General features: G+C 36.1%; 2 protein-coding genes across 2 annotated transcripts; both read right to left on the bottom strand.

The window, feature by feature from the left end:
- Positions 1 to 125: 125 nt before the first annotated feature.
- LOC147381478 (uncharacterized) lies at positions 126 to 1,947 on the bottom strand. The gene is made up of 3 exons (XM_086430367.1): positions 1,068 to 1,947; positions 579 to 725; positions 126 to 287 (listed from the first exon to the last, which is right to left on the bottom strand). Exons 1-3 carry the CDS (start codon positions 1,165 to 1,167, stop codon positions 199 to 201), a joined length of 336 nt encoding a protein of 111 aa, XP_086286493.1. The 5' UTR covers positions 1,168 to 1,947; the 3' UTR covers positions 126 to 198.
- Positions 1,948 to 2,075: 128 nt separating this feature from the next.
- Positions 2,076 to 21,192, bottom strand: ERH3 (P-loop containing nucleoside triphosphate hydrolases superfamily protein). The gene is made up of 7 exons (XM_086430366.1): positions 20,922 to 21,192; positions 20,132 to 20,606; positions 16,536 to 16,733; positions 16,027 to 16,271; positions 9,987 to 10,145; positions 9,818 to 9,905; positions 2,076 to 2,629 (listed from the first exon to the last, which is right to left on the bottom strand). Exons 1-7 carry the CDS (start codon positions 21,038 to 21,040, stop codon positions 2,348 to 2,350), a joined length of 1,566 nt encoding a protein of 521 aa, XP_086286492.1. The 5' UTR covers positions 21,041 to 21,192; the 3' UTR covers positions 2,076 to 2,347.
- Positions 21,193 to 23,798: the final 2,606 nt, after the last annotated feature.

Here is a 23,798-nt window from a genome sequence, read left to right as displayed (position 1 = left end):
ATGTTAATTACAAGGTTTAAAACAAGCTAAGTCTGTTAAATTCAACAAATTAGTTGATCCTTCATTGCACTGGCAAATGTACTTGGATCCATTTTTTACACAGCTTCCATCACCACACCAAGTAAGGCCGCAAGCTACAAAAAAAAATTGAAAATTATTTGTATAATTAATTACATAGAGATAATAAATTGTACGTAGTTAAAGAAGTTTACAATCTGAAACATTTGTTGGGGGAGGGGGAGGAGGAGGAGGAGGATTTTCTTTGTCACAGTCCAAGTTAAGTGTGCCTGCAAAATCATCAGACCATATTCATTTTAGTAATGTGAGTGTTTGGGGGACAAATTTTAAGTTGCCCATTGGAAGACACATACCTTGTGAAGGAATATTGAAAAAGTGTCTTAAAATGATTTCAGAAAAAAGTTTTTTTTTTTCTCCTCCTCATATTAATTCACATATAATGCAAGCATAATAATATGTATTATTTGTGATTAATATATCTTCTAAATTTAAAAAAAAAAAAAAAAAAAAATCACATATAATACGATCATAATACACAAAGAAAGAGAGAGGATACTCACAATCGGGAACAACACATGAAGGGTATGCAAGAGACCCAATTTGTATTTTCTTCCATCCATCGTAACACTCACAATCAAATGGAAGCAACGTCGCATTTGAAGGCTTGCATGTTCCTTGCCCACAATTTACCAATGCACATGCCATATCTACAACCATGCATCATCACACCAAATGATCACCATCGGTAATCACACGATGAGATTGCGTAAATAAAATTAAGATCCATTTTGGAAGATGGAGCTAGTATTGCAATTCCCATGGATCAACTCCATTTCATCATTTAGATTTGCAAACTCTACTGAATTACAATTTTAAGAGCTCACCCATGTCATCCAGGCACACGTGGTTATCGATGCCAGCATAGACAACCAAACACTGGAGTTCTTTTAAAGAATTGTTGCCAACTCTTATTTCTTTTCAAAAGAGGTCCGAAAAAAGAATTGCTTCATAACACCAAATAAAAACCGCAATAAAAAAATAAAAAGTACCTATGAGAGGATCAGACTTCAATGGTTGGAAATCAGCTCGGAGGCCACCAATAATGAACATAAAGAGAAAAAGATGGAAGGACAAGAGAGTGAGATTCATGTTGACTTAGCCGAGAGAATTCAAATGCACTACTTGTATTGTTGTGGACTTTGAAAAGTACAATTGTGTAACTTAAATACATTTATAGAGAGAGTGGTGGGCGGTCTAAGCTATGGGCCGGCAGTTCTCACTACAATATGGGGACAAAGAATGGTAGAAAAGTTGGTGGGATCCTCCTCGACCTTCCCATGTATAAAGAAACAAATATAGGGATATTAGGAAAAATGTTGAATATAGTGTAATTAATAGGTTTACGAGACATGGCACAAATAATGGGATAAGACTTCAATGGGTCCACCAAAGGGACGTGATCAAAACTTAATGATGATGAAATATCTGAGTGTCGAATGGATTGGAAAAAAGATTTCACCTGAGAATCAACCGAGGTTTCGAAATCTTAAATCAAGATACATTTAATAGTGCAGTGAAATATGGATCTAGTGAGATTAATCTCAATTTATTAAGTCAAAGTTCATATCATGTTCTTATCAGCAGTGGTGACGTTACTCAATTTATTTTATTGAACAATTCCCAAATAACAAACTTATGATTCAAAAATTTATATATATCTTTTTTTTTAATAATGCTCTCTAGTGACCTCAAGATTGGCATCGATGTGTACTGAACCACAAATGTTTTTCATCAAGATAAGAGTGAAAAGCATCTATGCTTCTTTGCACACCTCCACATCAGCAAAGTGTGATTCAATCTAAATCTTGAGGTCACTCCAACACAGATTTTTATTTTAGTGATTGTCATGATAAATTATATTACTAAGAATATTATTTAAAAAAATTGAATAATTGAATGAAAATAATTAATAATGAATACAATTGGAAAGTTCTCAATCAGGGGTTTATAATAAATATACAGTATTGAAAACTGCCTTATAGTTTAATCTAACAAACTTCTGGAAAATCTCAAATAAAATTATGTAAGAGAGTAATGGCTGACTGCAAAAGGTAAAGAATATGTGTACTCAAACCACGAGCATACGAAATTTCATGTAATCTACATAAAATTATGTAGATTACATGAACAAAAGTCTTCCTAATATGTTTGGAGTTACAGGTATAGAACACAACAGACACTCAAAGACCAACACCTTTAAGACAACCGGTTAGATCAACATATTATGCCCATGAGCAAACAAACAAAGAAACAAACAAAAAATTGATTTTTATGCCGATCCAAATTCTGAAAACCACTTCTCATGACGTTCAATATCCGATGCAGAAACACTCCGTTGAACTTTGGCCAGAGCTTCTTCGAAGTCACACATGGCAACTGGGTCGTTAGAGATCTCGTCCTTGGACATGTTCTTGATCTCGTCTCGAGTCTTCCCTGCTATCTTACGCCTCATGCCATTTAAGGAAGCATCCCGACATACATTTGTCAGATCATCTCCACTGTATCCATCAGCTCGACGGGCTACTTCATCAATATTAACATCCGGAGCCACCTGACAATGACAACAGTAGAAGTCAAGATAAGATTAGAAACGAACAAATTTGGTAAAATGTACAAGTAACTCCAACAATAGAAGATAAACTAAGAAAAAGTCGGCTCAGATGGTTTGGGCATGTTCAACCAAGGCTGATTACAGATCCAATTGAAAGAAATATTCAAGTTAAAGGTCCTACAAGAGCGAGAGGAAAGCCGAAAAGAATGTGGATGGAGATGGAGAAAGCATATATAAACTCTCCCAATAAAAGAAGACTTGGCTTTGGACAGTTGAATGGAGGAATAGGATCCAAGTAGCCAACCCCAAATCTTTGGGATAAGGTTTTTGATGTTGCAGTAAAGTTCTTAATACATTTCAACTTTAAAATTATAGAAAAATCAACTTAAGCTGGATTGTAACAGAACTTGGATTTTCAAGAATAACTATGCTCAAGGGTAATTGAAGAAAACAAAAAAATTGAAGTTGGTGACACAATAAATGGAATATTCCATGAAGTCAAGGTAATTGTTGCCTGTGGTGAAGGGTTAGTAGTCTCCACTAAAGAAACAGAAGCAAGACATGTTAGAACCAAAATCCTTATACAAGTATCCAAAATGTAATATTGTATTAATGTGTATACAAGCATCACTTCAAAGATATAAAATAATAAATACATACGCGCAACCTTGAGGAGAGAACAAAAATAAAATTATCTCCTTTACATCTCTTGTACAATTTTCTCAACTACATACACACTACAAACTCAGGTCCATGGCACACTTCAAATGGATTTGAGGCATAATTCAAACTTACGAAATAAAAGCATAGTCCAGTACCAAAAACCTGTTGAATGGTTAAGCTAAATTGTTTGTCTTAATCCACATTTATTTCATCTTCAAACATAAACAACAAAGCTTCCTAAAGCTATAAAAACTATTCTCCACAAGAGTAATTAAATTTATGTGATCCTAATTTAACATCACTTTCATGTCTTCACTCCAAGAGATATGTGTGTGTGTGTGTGTGTGTGTGTGTGTGCGCGCTTCTAAAGCGCTATATGACGGACGTATTTCAACCAAAATATAAGGAAAATGTTATAAGATGGCATTGAAGCCTGCTATGCTTTAAGGAGTTCAAAAGTCAGACAATCAAGAAACATGTTTATAGATTGATCAAGGAAGAGAAGAGGATGTTGACACGGATGAATGGAAAAACTAAGACTAGCAAGATTAGAAATGAACGCATTCGTGAAGATGTAAGAGTAGCAACAAAAAGTGAGAAGCTAAAGTAAAGTTGATCGAGATGGTGATGGAAATCCTAAAGAACCTTGAAAGACCTATTGTAGGAGGAAGAAGACTAATAAGCAAGCATTGATGTGGCATGAAGATGGGTTTTGTGATATTTATTGACTTTTTATAAGTTTTTTTCTTATTTATGATAGCTAAGGGTATTTTGGTCTATTTACATTTTAGTTGTGAGGGTCCAACAACTATTTTATATTTTTTGAGTCTTATTTTATGTTCCTTAAAAATTTCAATTGGCTAAGTTGTTAGGGAGTTATAGGTTTTTTTTTTGTTTTTGTTCATTTTAGAAGTCAAGGGCAAATTTGCAATTTTGCCCCTTAAGTATGGACGCCCTAAGCAACCTTGGTGAGTGATTCCCAAACCCTAGAAGTGATTTCTAGGAACCCTATAGTGATTCTAAGGCTTTTTTCACTCTATTTTCATTTTCCCTATTATTGGTGAGAGACTTGTTATTGACTGATTTGTTGCTAAATAAATCAGATTAACTAATTTCATAGTCGGTCCTACATCAATTAGTATCAGAGCGAAGGTTGGCACCATGGCAACATGTAGTAGGAGGAATTTTCGAGGGAGATTGACCAATGCCCAACGAGAAGAGCTTCTCTTCAAGTTGGATGAAAGGGTAGATGAACTTGAATTCCAAGTCAGAGAAATGCGAAGCCATCGAATGGGTCCCATCCCTAATGAAGCAACCAATGGTGGAGAAAGTGGTGTTGGAGGCACACATAAGAAGCTAGAGATTGACATATCAGTCAATAATGTTGCTGGATAGCAGGTTAACACAACGACTAAAGCACCTATGAAGGCCACCCATGCAAGGAATATTACTTCGCAAGGCACTTAGATGACGTGTTGCAAGATATGCTTGAACAGTCCAAATCTAAACATTATGATCAACAAGATGACATAACTAAGAAAGTCAAAGTTGAAATATCTTATTTCAAATGTGACATTGATCCTCAACCCTTCTCAGATTGGCTTGCAGCCCTAGAAGAATATTTTGATAGATAGGAGAGTTCGATTTGCTACGATGAAGTTGGTGGGTCATGCTAAAGTGTGGTGGAGAGGTTCTCCTATCACTACTTAGGAAGATATGAAGACTTGTCTCAAGGAGAAATATCTACCTGCTGATTTTCAAAATAATCTTTATGAGGAAATGATCTCACTCCACCAAGGCAACTTATCTGTAGTGGAGTACATGCGGCGTTCTAATAAGTTAGCCATACGTTGTGAGACTACTGAAGATGAATGACAGAAACTTGCTCGTTTTAAAAATGGGTTGAGGACTGAAATTAGAAAAGATATGGCTACTTTAAGGATTTGTGATTTAGAAAATGCATTCCAAATGGCATTGCGGCCTACGAGTTGAGAAGAACTTAAGGCAGCCTATGACAAGGCGGCTTGGAAACCAAACTGGAGGACCATTAACTCATAAGACTTTTGATGGGGGAAAGACATTGTGGCCAACATTGCCTAATGCTAACACATCCAAGCCTGGTAGATCTCGACCTATGCAAGGGCTAATGTAAAAGGAAGTGGTAGGGCAACACTGAAGTTGGTTGTTTTAAGTGTAGAGGCAAAGGTCATTATGCATTCCAATGTCCTTCCAAGAATCTACACATGGGAGTGGAGGAAAAGAAAGAATAACCAATTGCAAATGCAGAGGAACATGCCCTTTTGATGACTGAATATACTGAGTCAAAAGAAGATGAAGAGGGGGACAGCTCTTATGCTTGTGTCATTCGACAGATCCTTGCAGCTCCCAAAAGAAGAGAGAAAGGAAGATTGGCTTCGTACGGCTATTTTTCACTCTAGTTAAGAGTGGTGAGAAGTATTGCAAGCTTATTATTGACGGAGGGAGCAGCATGAACGTGGTTTCACAATCTACACAAAGACTCCAACTCACAATCCAATCTCACCCTCAACCTTACAAGATTACATAGGTAGATAAGTCGTTGATACCAGTAACTCAAATAACACTAATTACTATTTCTTACGGTATAGTGACTCTATTTGGTGTGACGTTGTACCCATGAATGTTAAACATATTCTTCTTGGTCGCCCATGGCTTTGTATCATTGTGGCAAGGAAAATATTTATTACCTTCTGTTTAATGGAAAACGAGTTGTTATGAAGCCTATGTCAATTAAAGAGCTTAAGAGTCATAACAAGAGTCCTAAGAAGCCAACTAAATTGAAGACGAAAGCTCTCCATTTGCTAACTAAGAAGCAATTTGAGGCCGAAGGCAAAGAATCTGGAGTTGTATATGCTATACTATTAAAAGAAGTGAAAAAATCAGCTACTGCCCCACTTCAAGATATACCTCTAGAGGTCGCCCAATTGCTGACTGACTTCTTTAATGTTGCCCCAGAGGAGTTACCAAATGAGTTGCCTCCTATGCGGGATGTTCAGCATGCTATTGATCTTATTCCGAGTTCCCAATTGCCGAACTTACCAGCTTATCGCATGAACCCAACAGAGCATACCGAGTTGAAGGGTCAGGTTGATGAACTAATTAAAAATAGATTCATCAGGGAATGTATGAGTCCTTGCGCAGTGCCTACTCTACTAACCCCAATGAAAGATGGAAGCTAGAGAATGTGTGTTGACAGTAGGACCATCAACAAAGTACAAGTGCTTGCGCAGTGCCTACTCTACTAACCCCAATGAAAGATGGAAGCTAGGGAATGTGTTGACAATAGGGCCATCAATAAGATCACAATCAAGTATCGTTTTCCAATTCAAAGCTTGGATGACATGCTTCTTATGGTGGCAGGTTCTTCTATTTTCTCCAAGATTGATTTCAGAAGCGGTTACCATCAGGTTCGTGTCAGACCAAGAGGCGAATGGAAGATAGCTTTCAAGATTAAGGATGATCTATATGAGTGGCTTTCTCATGCCTTTTGAACGCACTAATAGCCCTAGTACTTTCATACGAGTAATGACTCAGGTACTTCAACATTTATTAGGCAATTTCTTCTTGTTTATTTTGATGGTATACTTATATATAGCCACTCCCATGATGAGCACATCACCCACCTTTGCCAAGTTATGAGAATTCTATGCCATGAAAAACTCTTCATAATCTTGAAGAAGTGTGCTTTCATGACACCCAGTGTTATATTTCTTGGATTTGTTGTATCATTCAATGACGTAGAAGCTGATTCTAAAAAGGTAAAAGCTATTCCAGAATAGCATGATGTACGCAATTTCCATGGCCTAGCTACTTTCTACAGGAAGTTCATAAGAAATTTCAGTAATATCATGACTCCCATCACTGATTCAATGAGGAAAGGACAGTTTAATTAGTCAAGAATAACAAATAGAGCTTTCGAGCTTATTAAAAAGATGACAGAAATGTCGGTTTTGCAATTGCCAAACTTCTCCAAGGTTTTTGAAGTGGCTTGTGATGCTTCTAATGTCAGGATTGAAGATGAACTTATGCAAGATGGTCATCCTATTTCTTACCACAATGAAAAGCTTAATGAGGCAAAACATAAATTTTCCACTTATCATAAAGAACTCTATGCAGTTGTTTAGGTCCTTCGTCATTGGAGACACTATTTGGTGTCTAAGGAGTTTGTTTTGTATTCAGATCATCAAGCACTCCAATATCTGAATTCACAGAATAATTTAAGCCATCGTCATGGGATGTGGGTCGCATTTCTTCAAGGATACACTTTTGTTCTCAAGCACAAGGCTGGTGTTTTGTTTTCAAATTTTTAATGAGTACCCATAGCAATCACATTGGTAGTCTTTTGCAGCACCATAAGCACATTTTCAGCTTTATTTCCTAAGATACTACCCAACATCCCACCATTTAGCCTTTTGCAGCGCCAAGATCATAAGCAACTCTTCAGCTTTCTTTCCTAAGATACTACCCAACATCCCACTATCTAGCCTTTTGTTCTATCTCCTACAATTATATCCCATTAGTCATGTCCTTCGATATACAACCTAAGAGAGGATACAATAGATTCTAAGAGAGAACTCCAATACTTGTAGTTAGCCAAGCACAGACGGTCCACTAATAAACTTTAGTTGCTCACTTTTGCTGCTATAGAAGATGGAAACATCAATTCAAGCTAAAATACTAATATGAGAATCTTTCCTTCAGCCGAGGTTGATCCATTGGTTCTTCATTCCAAACCACTTTACCTTAAACTTCACTTGGATGAATCTGATTAGTTGTGTCCTTCGATATATAACTATATCCCATTAGTCGTGTCCTTTGATATACTAATGGGGACATCAGATCATCACCCTCTAAATATTACCATAAGAGAAGGAAATCACAAGCTTCCTTGTGAATTAGTGATAGCTACGGAGAGGACTCGAAGACCCCATGAGCAAGATCTTTTGAAGACTTCACATTGGAGAGTGCATATTTGGATCGAGGACTTGTTGGTTGAATTAGAATGACCAACATGTGACCATAGTGTTAGAATACTTAGGATTTATTTAATTTTGTGTTTTGGACTTCATTTATTTTTTTATGTTTTGGGCTTATTTTTATATTTTATTGGCCCATGGTCATAGTATAGATGCTTGGGGGTAATTTAATAACTTTAGGTTGTCTTTTATTTAAGTTTTTAAGGTTTGAAATTTTAGGAGAGTGAAAGTTACAAAAATTATCTAATTTTTATAATTTATCTTTTACTTAAGGGTAGCTTAGGTCTTTTCTCTTAGGGTTTTGTTTTTACTATTTAAGGACATCTTTATGTTATTTTATGAAATTTTTTTAATACAATTTACAGAATTTCTGGTTTTCCTATCTTGAATGTTGGGGCATTCATCTTGGTGAGCAAGAATCATCTATCCCTTATATTTTCTTCTTCGTTTGCAACTATAGTCTAATTTCCTTCTTCTTTTCATCTTATTTTCATAGTTTTATGTGATTTTCTTTTACTAAACCTTAAGTAAGCCCTTGCCAACATCTTTTTAGATATCCTACACATACTATAACCTACCAAAACCCCTCCCAAAACTACCATATTGTTGCCCAGCCCAAACCAATCCAAAAAACCCTTGTCTGGTTGACCTAAATCAACCACAAAATCATAGCTATTTGCTATCCAATAATTTACAGCAAGCTTAAACCACCCTAAAATCCTTGTTTTTATTAATCTAACCTTATTCCACCCTAGATTTAACCTTCGGAACCTTAAATTTCTAGATCTTCTTAGATATTGTTAGACTAATTCCCTAGGCTACTTAGTAGGAAGTTCTACCTTCCATAAAATCCCACAATTTAATATTTTAGATTCATACCGGCGGGACTTAAAACATTGTCTAGAATTATTTATTAGCTCTATACTAGAATTTTCTTATTTCTTTGTGGTAGTCTAATATGGTAGCTTATAATATTCATAGTCCTTGATAATATTTTTCGTAATCTCATAACCATAATTTTAGTTAGTTTCGTAGTCCTTCATCATATCCTACCTAAAAGGGGACTCCAATACTTGTATTTTGCAAAATAAACTCCACTTGGCTGAATCCGAGCATCCTTCTTCCAGTAGAGGCAAACTGGCGAATGATACATAATCATGTATCTCTAATACCCAAATGTTAGAACCAAAATCCATGGCTCGAACAAATCACCAATATATGAGCATGTGTACATATAAGTACCAAGCATCCTTCTTCCAATTTAGGATCTTCTCTCTTCCACTCTTTTTAACAATTATCCCATGCAATAAATTAACTCTTTTTACACGAGCTTTTTTATACCTCCAAGGTTTAAATTTCAAATTACCAATCAACTAGTCTAGGAATGAAGAATTCATATGTAGAAAAATATTACCAAATTCTACAGAACAATTGTAAAAGTTAACTAGAAGCATAAACCATCCTATGATAAAAGAGACAAATATAGTATAGGGGTTATGATAAAACTTACCTCAACAGTTTTTAGGTTAATCCTAATAAGCTCCTTTCGACTCTCAAAATTTGGAAGAGGAATATAAATTCGCTTTTCCAGCCTCCTCCTGCATTGGATCATGCAACACTCAAGTTAAATGCAATGCATTGATTTTGGAGTAAGTATTCAAATAAATAAGATGTCAAACCTCAATGCCTCATCTATATCCCACGGAAAGTTAGTAGCCGCCAAGACCATCACTATTTTGCGTCCACCATCTTCACCAGTAGAGCTATTATTAACACCATCTACTTGTACAAGAAGTTCAGACTTCACCCTTCTAGACGATTCATGCTCCCCTGAAGCACTGAAGAAGTCAAGTTGTCAATACTTGGTAATGAATTTACCATCAAAATTAGGAAACTACCTACCAAAAGTATGACAGCATCAGTTCACGTATAGAGCATATTTGGATACACATATAAAAGTAGCTTATATACTTTTGAAAGTTAAAAAAGTTAATTTTCAAAAAAAATGGATAAAAAGTTTGTTTGGATTCCTTTAGCAAACTACTTTTAAAAGTAAAAAATCCCAACTTCTTAAAAAGCAAAAGGAAACTACTTTCTACTTTTTAAAAGCTATTTTCTTACTAGCTACTTTCTACTTTCTATCCAAACAAGGCCTTAGAAAGATATTGATTCTAGTGTGAACTCGGAGATCAATGCCAAACGGGGAAAATTCAATAGTTGAGTTGTGTATATTGGGAAATATGATATGTCTTTTCTATTTTCTCCTAGTTTTCTATTCTCTATGTAAGAGCATTTATATCCATTTACCTTGATTAATATAAACACCCTAACAAGCTCTAATTATAAGACTTGACCATTATTCTTTCATAAATCTTCTTGGTATCAAAGCCCATGACAGCCCCTCCTTGGGTTTCCTCTTCATTTTTGAAGCTCCACCTACTTCTCTTCTCTCTTCTTCTCCTCATCTCTTTAGGTTTTTGAGACCAAAAACAACAGTAGTAGCAGCTTCGTTGAAGGTTTCCCCTTCAGGGGTTCCCTTATTTTTTTTTCTTTTTGGATCTGTCATTACCTAATCGCTCGATGCGATAGGGTACTTCCATGCAATAGGGCTATCGGCTGAATAGTTCTGCTCTAGGCAATATTGCTGCTGCCTTTTCTATGCGATAAGTTGGCTGGTTTCTCCTGGTTTATGCGATATCATGGCTGGCTGGGTTCTGCGATAATGGTTGGCTGTGTTCTGCGATAGATCTGTGTTGTGCGGCAAGACGGGGGTGTTCGGCAGAAGTTTTGGTTGTGGTTTGTGTAACATAGGGTTGGCTGTGGCTGTGTGACAGGGCTGCTGGATTGCTGGGCGATAGGACTGGCTGTGGTTAGTGCCCCTTGCTGTTTTTATGGTTTGTATAGGCTGCCCCTTGTTGGTTTCTGGCTGTCCCCTGGTTCATATGTTTACTCCTTGGTTGATCTTGCACTTAGGTTTGGGATCGCGAGAGACATCCCTTCAAGCCAAAGCCTCAAATTTATGCTTCTTTCCTCTCTTTACTCCAGATTTCTGTTTATTCTGCACCCTCTATTGGTTCTCGCACCCTAAGCGTATGTTGATTTGATCCTACACTACTTCAAATTATAGTTTTCCTACATTTGATTATTGCTGTTTTGTCTTGTTTCTCTCTTATCCACTTGTGTTTGTGAGATATGACATCAAACCAAGAGAACAAAAACTCCTCAGCCCAACATATTACTAGTGCCTTATTAGATGGCCAAAAAATTTAGTTATGGTCGAGGTCTGTGAAACTCTATTTGGGTAGCATAGGGAAATCTGGATGGCTTTTGGGTACTGTTAACAAACCACTTGCCACTAATTCCAAGTTTGAACGATGGAAGATTGATAATTGTACTATTCTTGGATGGTGGTTTAAGTCTATGGAATAGTTTATCTATATTATGTTTACGTACCATGAGATTGTCTCATCTTTGTGATTAGCTCTCACTCAGACATGCGCATACTAGAAATGATTCGAGGATTTGTGAGCTCTATCGAGAAATTACCCAGACTACTCAAGGGACTCAAAGTGTAGCTGATTATTTCAGATTTCTTTAGTCTCGATGGGAGGAGTTTTCTCATTATGAATCTATGGCTAAACTATCTGTGAAACAGCCAGGTATGTGGTTAAGAGGATTACTCGACATCAGACATACCAATTTCTCATAGGGTTGTGTCTCGAGTTTAAGGCACTGTGGACTTAAATTCTTAACACCTCTCCTTTGCCCTCCTTATTTGAGATTTTTGCGACTATTGATAGTGATGAGCGTCATCGTCGTGTAATCCCATCTAATAATCAGTCTCCAGATATTCTTTCCACTCCAACGACAGATCAAATAGCTCTAGCTGCCAATTCAAGTTTTTCTGACTCTCGTGCTCCTTAGTCTGGGAGTCGTGGCCATGGGGGCTGTAATCGAAGGAGTGGTCTTATTTGCAGTTATTATGGGAAGGCTGGCCATGAGAAGCCCAATGCTTTCAGTTTTATCCGCATTTAATGCGATCTACAGCTACTCCTCCTTTGGGGCATTCTATACCCCATGCTACTGATGTGGATTAATCACCAATTCCTACCACTACCCCCCCCCCCCGTTGGCACTATTGACTTGCAACAACTTCTGACAAAGATTGCCACTGTTGTCCATGACCAGACCCACACTCATACTCGATCATCTTCAATTGTGGCCTCTGTTACCACGTCTTTAGGTGCATCCTCTGCATTTCATGACATCTAATCAGGTCCTACTCCCCTGACATAGGTTACTGATTCTGGTGCCTCTGATCACATGACTGGTGAATCTAGTCATTTTACTTCTACTTTTCCTGCTACTCATAGGGAGGTTCGCCTTACTGATGAGTCCCTTACACCTATCCACAACAAGAGTACCATCCATTTATCTTCTGGTATTTCCTTTGATTTTTTGTTTCATGTTCCTCACCTATCTCTTAACCTTTTGTCTATGAGTAGTATTACCAAATCTTTAAATTGCTCAATAACATTTTTCCCTACTCACTATATTTTTCAAGACCTAACTTTGAGGAAGATTTTTGGCAATGGGTATGAACGGGATGGCTGTACCTGTTTGGATCTTCGCATACTGCTGCTCCGGCTTCTATGCTTTTATCCTCTAGGAGCCATACTTTTTCTTCTCAGTCTTTAGATTTGTGGCATGCTCACTTAGGACATGCTAGTTTCTAACAGTTACGTTTGTTATTTCCTGTTTTAAAAATTCTTGTAATGAAACACAAGTTTCAGTGCTGTGTGTGAGCTTTCTAAACACACATCTACTTCATATATTCCTCGTATGCATCGATTTAATGCAATGTTAGATTTAATTCATTCTGATGTGTAGGGGCCTTCCCCTATTACTATTTTTACTGGTCATCGATATTATGTTACATCCACACTTACTTCATATATTCCTCGTATGCATTGGTTTAATGCAATGTTTGAATTAGTTCATTTTGATGTGTACCTTCCCTTGTTACTACTTTTACTAGTCATCGATATTATATTTCATTTATAGATGACTATTCTTGTTGTACTTAGATCTATTTAATACATTCTTGTTCTGAGGTGCATCCTATTTTTGTTAATTTTCTTAAAATGATTCAAACTCGGTACAACATCAATGTAAAATCTCTTTGGTCTAATATTTGCGGGGAATATATTTATGATGGGGTTCGTTCTCATCTTCATGAGCATGGTATACTTCACCAGTTGACTTATCCCTATACTCTTGAGTAGAATGGGGTGGCGGAACGCAAGAATCGCCACCTGATGAACATTGTCCGATGCCTTCTTCGAGGAATACATGGTTTTAAGTTATATTTGAATATGAAAATCCTCTCTTCAATTTTCCTCCTTATCCGTATTCCGAGTCCCACCTTAAGGGGACATGTACCTCTTCATGTTCTTCGCCCTGATAGCACCATCTGACCCATTACACCCAAAATCTTTGGGTGCACTTGTTTTGTTTAGGACAAAACCCCTCTTCGCACAAAATTAGATGACAAAGTAGTATCGGTGTTATGATCCCGTTTCTCATCATGTCTACATTCTCTTAATGTCAATTTTTTTAAATGTCCCCTACTTTGTGCCATATCTTCTTTGCAGGATCCTTCTCCTATAGTGTTGCCTTCTACAGTCTTCTCTCCATCTTCGCCAATGCTTCAAGTTTACTATCGTCGCCCTCGCCCTTCTCCAACCTTACTAATTTCCTCCTTGGACTCAAGTTTATTCTCTCCTACCCCTGCCCATATCTCTTATGTTCCTGACTCACTTAATTATTGCACTTCACCAAAGTAAGCGAGAGTGTGTTACTGATCATCTTATTGCCTAGTTTGTTTCCTATCAAGGACTTTCTCCTTCTTATCAGGCCTACCTTACCACAACTAATTCTATTTGAATTCCCCAGTCTATTTCAGAGACTTTATGAGATCCCCAATGGACTACTAAGATGGATGCATTGCAAAAAAATTATATTTGGGAGCTTGTTCCCCTTCCTTTTGGAAAGCGGACTATTGGTTGTAAATGGATTTTCACTGTCAATATCTTGTGGATGGCACCGTTGATCCATACAAGGTCCGCCTAGTAGCTAAGGGATTTACACAGACTCTGAGAAAAGATTTTGGTGCTAGATTTGCCCATGTAGCTAAATTTTCTAATGTTCACCTTATCTCTTTAGTTGCATGTCATTTATTGCCTCTTCACCAACTCGATGTGAAGAATGCATTTCTGAATAATAATCTGACTGAGGTTTATCTATATGGACTCCCTCCTACGTCTTCAAGAGGTATTCTGGGAAAGTATATCTTCTCAAATCTCTGTATGACTTGAAACAATCTCCACGAGCCTAGTTTCACCGCTTTTCTGAGGTTATCATATTTATAAAATTTTCTAGATGCCACTCAGATCATACATGTTTTGTTCATTGAGGATTGGATGGTCATTGCGCTATTGTTTTGATTTATGTGGATGATATTATCCTGATTGGTGATTATGCTCAGTGGATTGGCAAGGTAAAGATGATATTGGGTGATTTTTTGAGATTAAGGACTTGGGTCCTCTTATATATTTTTTGGGGATAGAAGTGGCCCGTTCTCACCGTGGTATTTTGCTATCTCAGCGTAAATATACATTGGATCTTCTTCAAGACACTGGTATGCTGGGTAATTGTCTTGCTTCCTCTCTTATAAATCAGAATCATCACCTTCATGTCAAATCTGACAATATATTATCTGATCATTCTTCTTATCAAATACTCGTAAACCGTCTGATTTATCTGACGAACACTAGACCAGATTTGACTTTTCCGATTAGCATGGTCAGTCAGTTCATGCATGCTCTAAGTACTTCTCATCTACATGTCGTTTATCGTATTCTTCGCTACTTGAAGTCACGTCCTAGTCTTGAATTTTTCTATTCGTCCACTGCTCAGCCTCATTTGTCTTGTTTCACTGACGCTGATTATGCTAGTTATATTACAAATAAGAGATCAAACCCTAGTTTCTATACTTTTCATGGTGGTAACTTGATCTCGTGAAAAAGTAAGAAACAAAATGTGATTTCTCGTTCTTCTACTGAAGTTGAGTATCAAGTTATGGCCCTTGGCACATGTAAATTTATTTGACTTTAATCCTTGTTGACAAAGCTACTTTTTCCTTTTTGTGATACCTCCACATTGTTTTATGATAATAAGTTTGATATCATGATTGCTTCTGACTTTGTCCTTCACGAAAGAACCAAGCATATCGAGGTTAATATTCACTTTCCCAAGGAAAAATTTTGATCTAGTGCTCTTCAGACCGTATTCGTATCTTCTTCAAATCAGTCTGCCGACATCTTTGCGAAATTTGTTGTTCCCTCTGTCATCAATTCTTGTCTTGTAAAGTTGGGCTTAGTTGATATATTTTCACCAGCTTATTGGGGAGTATTGAAAAATATGATGTCTTTTATATTTTTTCCTAGTTTTCTATTCTTTACGAAAGGGCATTTATGTCCATTTACCTTAATTAATATACATACCCTGGCAAGCTCTCATTATGAGACTTGACCATTATTCTTTCACAAATCTTATGTGTAAATACCAAAACAAAACCGCCCAACCTAATTCAATACAGAAAATTTAATAAATTATTGAAATTATTGGTAGATAAAGGTGAAAGAAGAAAAGCCTTACCCTCTAGCATTGCAAAGAGAATCAATCTCATCGATGAAAATGGTGCTTGGAGCATAAGCTCTTGCAAGATCAAACAAGCAACGAACCATGCGTTCACTCTCTCCCCGCCATTTTGAAGCTAAGGTAGCAGAAGAAACATTAAAAAATGTTGTACCACACTCAGTTGCCACTGCTTTGGCCAAAAGTGTTTTCCCAGTACCAGGCGGACCAAACATTAGAACACCTTTCCATGGCCTCCTAATGCCCTGCAAATGTAAAATTGAAAGGCATCAGTTGGTCTAGTACATAAGACACACTTAACTCTAGATGGTCCCAATTAATCTTGGTTGGTTCACCAACTAATTTTCATGATGTTAGAAAAACCATTTTTCATCATATTTGGGACTATTATTGTAATCATTCCCTTTGGGTTACCACCTTAGAACTTCCAAATTTTGTTGATGACTAGACGTTAAATAAGAATGAATCAGGTCTAAGAATATAGTTAAGCTTTGATGGGTCTGAAATACCTGGAAATACTCGGGCATCCACAATGGAAGAACAACAGCTTCCTCCAAAAGCCTTTTTGCTTCACTCAGACCAGCAACATCATCCCATCTTACTCCAGGACTGGTCTCCAAGACATCCCTTTCCAGCATGGCTGCCAAGTCTGGATCAGGCCCCTCATACTGTCCCCTCTTTGTCTTTCCTTCTTCAGCATCACCGCTCTTACAATGGTACATGCAAATAAATTATCAGAACACATTAGCTTAATATGAAACATAGAAAAAGCATAATAATGGGAAAGATAAAGCAAAACCAAGAATGGTACTTTTATGACAAGAAAAGCATGAAACAGTAAACAACTGCAACCACAATGCCCAAGGCAGTAGGATGAAAAGAGTGCAAACCATTACCATGGCCTTGAATGTGAAGTTCGCAATAAAATGGCTTTATCTATTGATGGTCTACCTTGTGTTTAGAAAGATGCATTCTCTTCATGTCTTAAGTGGGGATTTAACACAATAACCATACTTGCAACACATAGTGATGCCGAATAAGCCATTTACCTTTAAAGATAAGCCACAAAACATCAATAGGATAATAGAGCTTTCCATATCATTCTTTAAATGCTAAACACTCAGGGAAATTTTTCCAAATTGATTGATTTTGTGTAGCCATAACCATGGTAGTTACAAACTTACAATGAGGAAACCAATTCATTGGCTAAATATTTGGCTTCCCCCTTTAGTTTGTAATACAATAACATCTTACTAACCCAAAAATGTGTGCTTTTGGAATTGAATCTTCCTCAGCCAGTGGAAGATAAAAAAGACTAATACAAAAATGAAAAACAATCTAAACAGTTTACAAATCTTGTATGAAGATGAAATGATCACTTGGGAATTAAGAGCATAAAGATCATTGGCAAGGGAAGTTACCATTTTTTTTTTTTTACTTTCTTTAATATATTGTTATATGGCAGTGGCCATGTCTGATACTGACACACATGTCCATGTCTTAGATAGATGTTGCTCCACATTCCTCTAGCTTTTTCCTATATAAGTTACAATTTTCCAAGCCTATGCAAACACGTCAGTGTGATTTCTTGAGATGAACGAATCCAATGACGTAGTTGCACCTTTTGACATGTTAGAAGAATATACATCAGCAAAGGGTGCTTCCACTAACATGACGTAGTTGCACCTTTTGACATGTTAGAAGAATATACATCAGCAAAGGTTGTCAAATCTTATCCCCATCAAGCTCTTCCACACACAGGAAATGGTGAACAGATAAGACACAGCTGGCCTAGAAAGATAACTCAAAGTGAATCCAACACATCATTAGACAAAAGTGAGTCCAACCATGTTAAGCAACAGAGGGGGGAAATTCATAATTTGCAAATCTTCTAAATAAAATAGAACAATTTGTCCTGCTCCAAAAGAGAGATCTGCCCCTTTGACCATCGAAATTCTAGTAACTTCAAATAAAAAAAAGAGTAACATATCAAAGCAAACTCACAGCTCATCTTAAGCCAAAGGTCAATCTCAATGAATATACGGCTTTCAGCAATGTCATTCATATCGCATGGGCAATAATTAGGCGAGTTCTCTAGTAGAACATACCCCATGAACATCAATTTTAAGGTAGAATTTGGAAATGAAAAAAGGAACATTCCTTGACAAATTCACATTTTCTTATTATGAATAGCTGGAAGCATAGAGCTTTAAATATGTACCCAGTGCTTCCAACTCCTATTGACATGCAACCTAAAATGGTTATTGGATGCATGACCTAGAATAACTTTCTTCAGAATTTTTTTTTTTATATGGATAAAGAGAAATGGATGTCGAGGAGACCTACACAAAAACAATAACAAACAAAAAAACTGAACCTGACTCCCAGAAGCAAATACAACTGTGAACTCTCACAACAACTAATCCCACCTAAATAAAGTCCTAGAACGAGAAGCCTTTGAAGTCTTCAATCACTTTGCACCAAAAATACAGCAGCCCAATAATCGAAATGATGATTTCCTACAGAGATTGTTCCTTGCCCCGTAAAGCAAATTTGTTCATTTCTTTCCAAATGCCCCAACAAATGAAAAGAGACTTAGAATAAATTTGACGAACTCAAATTACTGATGCAGGAAAGATTGAATGCTATATGTCCTACTTAGCTGAACATGTAAAAGACTAAACCGAGAAGTCGCCATATTCGCCGATTAGCAATGGACTCAAGTTCCTAATCGTTGAAGTTCTTCCTTTGTCCTAAGAGATATTATCTCAGATGTTTCAAAATCTAAATGGGATTGGCCAACTCTTCTTCCCCGTTTCAAGGAGCATAGGAATGTAATCCTGATTTTGGAAAAGGCCTGAAACACCCATTTAAAATGCTCCTCCTATGAGGTAGACACAAGAAATCTATCGGATATAGCAAGCTTGGGTCTTTCTCGGTTATTAGAAAATGTGAAAATAGAGACTCCAAAAGGGATCCCTACTAGAAAATGGCAATTCACGATCTCATCAAATTCTCTCACCTTTCTATTTAAAAAATCTTATCACTCCTTGTTATTTCATCTAATGCCTCACAGTTAAAGGAAATACTCAAAAGACTACAAAGGCCCCTTATTATGAATATGAGCATTACTCTTTTTGAAACAACAAAATGTTTTCAAAGATTGGAAGTGTATTAACAAAGTAATTCAGTTGTGAGCACTAATATATATCTATATATATATATATATATATATATATTCAACTGTGTGCATTAATATACATATAAATGCATCACGGTCACATTGTTATTACAATAACTAACCAGCACCAGATACTAGGCCAACAAATTCACCACCTTATTCAATAAATCCAGGAAGGAAATATTATTTAATGAGTAGGTTCTGCAAAAATAAATTGTGTAGTTTGCCATAGCATTATTACTTGCAACAGTATGCGAGGAGAGCAGGTTCATTTCTTAAATGCACCAACTCTCAATTTCAATTAAGCACTGCTTGGTACACTTGTACACCAGTGCAAATTCACAGATTTTGTGCGGCAAACTACGCAGGTTTTTTTTTTCACATGGCAAAACTTTGCAATTTCTTAAGATAAATCTCAAGGGCATGCAAAAAATTATGATGATTTGTGATTGATAGTCGTACCAAGCATAGTCACCAAAGTCGCTGATTTTTTCAAAAAATCGTGTTTAAATTGCGATTTTAAAAAAAAACGATTAAATCGTGACTTTTTGAAATAAGTTGCAATTTAAACACACAAAAAATGTGATTTTTTTTTTTTACTGAACAAGATATTTTAAAAGGGTTTTTTCAAAGACCATTTATTCTTAAGTTTAAAATAGTATTTGATAATATAAATGATAACATCACTTAGTAGAAAAAATATATATTGCCTTAACACTATTTCGATTTTTTCCCGATTTTTTTTGTTTTTTTCAACTTTTTCCCTTGCTGACTTATTCCCCCGACTTGGTGACTACGGTACCAAGCAGGCTTAGTTGCAAGGATTCCATAAATAACACATTCCAAGCTAATTTACTTTTACTATAAATGAATTATATGGACTACCATAAAACCAACATAAATTATTTGTTTAGTAAAATTTACCACTGAATCAGCCTTGCTTGAGTTTGATCTGCTTGCACCAGGCCCCTTTTTCCCAGATCCAGTAGCTGTTGATGCTCGAACTCCAGATGCCGGTCTATTAGTCTTCGCTCCACGACCAGTTGTTCCTACCCGAGTTGAACCTCGAGCCCAAGTCGCATCTTGGGGCGTCTTTCTCATACCCATTTGACCAGACCTTGTGGGTCTTCTACTTCCATTGTCTCGGTTCGGTGGTGCCCAAACATCGGGATCATCCATCGGAGCACCCGACGAAGTAGGATACTCATCAAGTGGTTGAAAAACAAAGGAGGATTTTGTAGGAATTGGAGGCGAAGAAGGGCGTCTAGACCCAAGAGTCTCCTTCAATACCCTTCTCTCTGAATCCAATTGTTTTACTATTTCAATTTCATCAGAAAGAGCTTTTTTGCAGTTCATCCATTTAGTGCGGATCAATGGATCGTCAAGAGTGTTTAGATGCCTAAATACAAAAAAATCAAACTTTTTACCTAAAATAAAAATTCCCCATCATAGTTCATCAATCAAAAACCTAAAATTTTAAAACCCTAATCGATTTCCAATCTAGTAAATAAGATTTCAAGCAAATAAAGTAAATATATAGGAATTTTTATTTTTTCCTAAAATAAAAAATTCCCCATTATAGTTCGTCAATGAAAAACCTAAAATTTGAAAACCCTTATCGATTTCCAATCTAGTAAAAAAGAATTTCAAGCACATAAAGCAAAAGCTAGGCAAATAGACGAATCGGAGAGTGTGAGAGAGAGAGAGAAATTACTTGTTGATCTGAGCAATGGCACCATCGAAGAAGATGATCGAAGTGTCGTATAGGCCCTCATTAGCGTACTCCCTCGCCAATCTGAGATGATCTTGCAAGCCTGAAAGTGTTCCCACCATTATCAAAACCCTAGTTTTGAAGAATTAGGATTTAGAGAAATGCTGCGCTTCGTATTGGAACTTTATTTTGTTTGAGATCAGAAACAGAACCGCAGAAGCAGCTTCTCTCTCCTCTCTCTCTCTCTCTCTCTCTCTCACTCTTCCGACAGTAGATGATGGCAACATTTGAACGTTTAAGAAACAGGAGATTAGGATATTTGATTTTACGAAATTGCCCTTCAGTTTCTGTTAGCTAGTGAGATTTGATTTTAAAACGGTAACTAACGGCATCTCCTGCCGCACTCAAATTTTTACTCGAATTTAAGTAAAAACTTCATTTGACACATAACTCCACCGGTAAACAACAGTTTTTACTTAAATCATTTTTAGAATTTTTGGGCCTGTGTGGATTGACTTTTCTAAGTACTTCTGACTTTTACGGGGAGTCAGAAGCACTTTAAAGGTGTTTTGATAAATAACTTTTGGAAATAACTACTTTACTGTAGAGTCATTTTAGTGTTTTTTCACAGAGTACCAATACTGTTACTTCTCTAAACTACTCTTGCGCGGAACCACAAAACATTGTCAAAATGACGGGATTGGGACAAGTACGCCCCTCATAAATTTTGAAAATTACAAACCTAACCTCAAAAAAGAAATTGGAATAATATTATATTATTATCCATTGATATGATGGTAACCGTTTGGTGTAACATTTAGGATAAGTATACCCCTCATAAATTTTAAAAGTTACAATCACACCCTCAAAAATGCAATTGCAGTAATACTATATTACTATCCATTGATGTGATAGTAGCTTTTTGGTGTAACATTTGGAACAAGTATGCCCCTCATAAATTTTGAAAATTACAAGCATACCCTCAAAAATGTAATTAAATAATATTTTTTTACTACCCATTGATGTGGTGGTAGTCTTTTATTGTAGCATTTGAATTTGGATTTCTAGCTCTCCCAATTACTCACTTAATAATTTATCCATAAGCATTCCAACCATGGTTGAAATTTTCTTATTACAAGATTGATGTGAACAATTACACACAAATTTACTATCCATTGATGTGGTGAAAGTTTTTTCATATTTTTAGTGATTGTATATATATGCTCACAATATCTTCTATTTGTTTATAATTGTTGGATGTTTATATTAGTTTTTATGAATAAAAATAATAACTTTTATTTCTTTTGAAGAATAATTTGTCGAGTTATAATGTTGAAAATAATAACTAATACTTATAAGGGCATTTTGATCATTTTAACAAAATTCAAAATAGTTTTCAAATACAAAACTCTATCAAAAGTATTTCTGATAGTACTTTTCAGAACCTGCATCCAAACACACAACAGTTATCCACCTATTCTAGACAGTACTTCAAAAAGTACTTATGAAAGTACTTATGTTCTAAGTACTTCTGACTCCTATATCTATTTTATAAAAAAAAACAGATTTTTTTTTTAATTTTTATCTAAATTTGTTTCTCCCACCTATATTTCTTCTAGTTTCCCTCTCAATTTTATCTTTCCTTTAAATTATTTCCTCCCAACTCCAAAATGTTTTGTTTGATTACACATGAAAAATAAGGTGAAAAATGTCATTTTTCATGTGTTTAATTGCATTTTTTCATGGAAATTGATTTTTAATCCCAATCAAAATATCCACAAAAATATGGGTGGGAAAATGAAATCATCCCCAAAATATCATCTTCTTCTTCATTCATATCTTCTTCTTCCTTACCACCACCACCATAGCCACCATCACACTAACGTTGTCATCACCACTATCATTGTCGTCGTCATCACTATCTCTGGCCATCTTCTCTTTCTCTTTCTTCTTCTCCTTCTCCTTCCCTTACATCCGCCGTGACCACCACCACGTCCTCCCCTCTCCCTCTTATCATTTCCCAAGCCTCTTTTTCTCTTCTCAAAGCCTCTCCCTCTCCTCTCATCTTCTTTTTCCTCCTCTTCCTCCTCCTTCTTCTTCTTTTTCTTCTTCTTCTTCATCTATCTTAGATAATTTTCTCATGATTTTATCCAAGTAAAATCAAACAATAAAATTTGATTTTCCAAACCAACCTATTTTTCACCATTATTTTTTCATGAATTTCAAATTTCATAGAAAATCACTTTCCATGCAATCAAAATCAAAATCCATGGAAAAATGATGGTGAAAAAATGAAAAGGATGGAAAAGTTAAATTCATCATTTGATGCTACTTTAGATAAATAAGTAAAAATAATAAAAAAAGGAAGAGGAATGGGGGAGGACGTAATGGTGGTGGTGATGGCGACAGAGGTAAAGGAAGAAAAAAAAGAAAAGAGAGAGAGAGAAAGAAAGAGAGAAGGTAGCCGGCAATGGTGGTGATGACAACGACGGTGATGGGGACAATGATGAAGTAGAATGTGGTGGTGATTATGGTGATGGTGGGGAAGAAGATGATGTGAGTGAAGATGATATTTTTGCAATGAAAATTTTAGATGGATTTGACTTTCCCACCCATATAGGTAGAAAAATGAAATACATGTTTTGGTGGACTTTTTGATTGGAGTGAAAAATGAATTTTCATAGAAATTGATTTCCACCCTATTTTCCATGTGTAGTCAAACAGACCATAATTCAATATTTTACTCATTGAAAGATAGAAAATTGCATTAATTAATTAAATAACTATTACGATGATAGATAAAATAATACAAGATGAAATAAATATAAAATATTCAAAACATATTATTTCTATTTCGAGTAATAATTTGTGGTTGAAGAT

The sequence above is a fragment of the Akebia trifoliata genome, unplaced genomic scaffold, assembly GCF_017979445.1.
Source record: "Akebia trifoliata isolate Shusen 1 unplaced genomic scaffold, ASM1797944v1 Contig00406_ERROPOS108635, whole genome shotgun sequence".
NCBI classification, from domain to species: Eukaryota; Viridiplantae; Streptophyta; class Magnoliopsida; order Ranunculales; family Lardizabalaceae; genus Akebia; species Akebia trifoliata.
This window is presented reverse-complemented; position numbering and strand designations above follow the sequence as displayed.

Coding starts and splice junctions, on each gene's coding strand:
- LOC147381478 (XM_086430367.1), bottom strand. CDS start 1,167: ATGAATCTCACTCTCTTGTCCTTCCATCTTTTTCTCTTTATGTTCATT. Junction 726..1,067: donor GAAGTCTGATCCTCTCATAG/GTACTTTTTATT, acceptor GCATGGTTGTAG/ATATGGCATGTGCATTGGTA. Junction 288..578: donor TTCATGTGTTGTTCCCGATT/GTGAGTATCCTC, acceptor ATGATTTTGCAG/GCACACTTAACTTGGACTGT.
- ERH3 (XM_086430366.1), bottom strand. CDS start 21,040: ATGGTGGGAACACTTTCAGGCTTGCAAGATCATCTCAGATTGGCGAGG. Junction 16,272..16,535: donor GGATGCCCGAGTATTTCCAG/GTATTTCAGACC, acceptor TTACATTTGCAG/GGCATTAGGAGGCCATGGAA. Junction 9,906..9,986: donor GATATAGATGAGGCATTGAG/GTTTGACATCTT, acceptor GATCCAATGCAG/GAGGAGGCTGGAAAAGCGAA.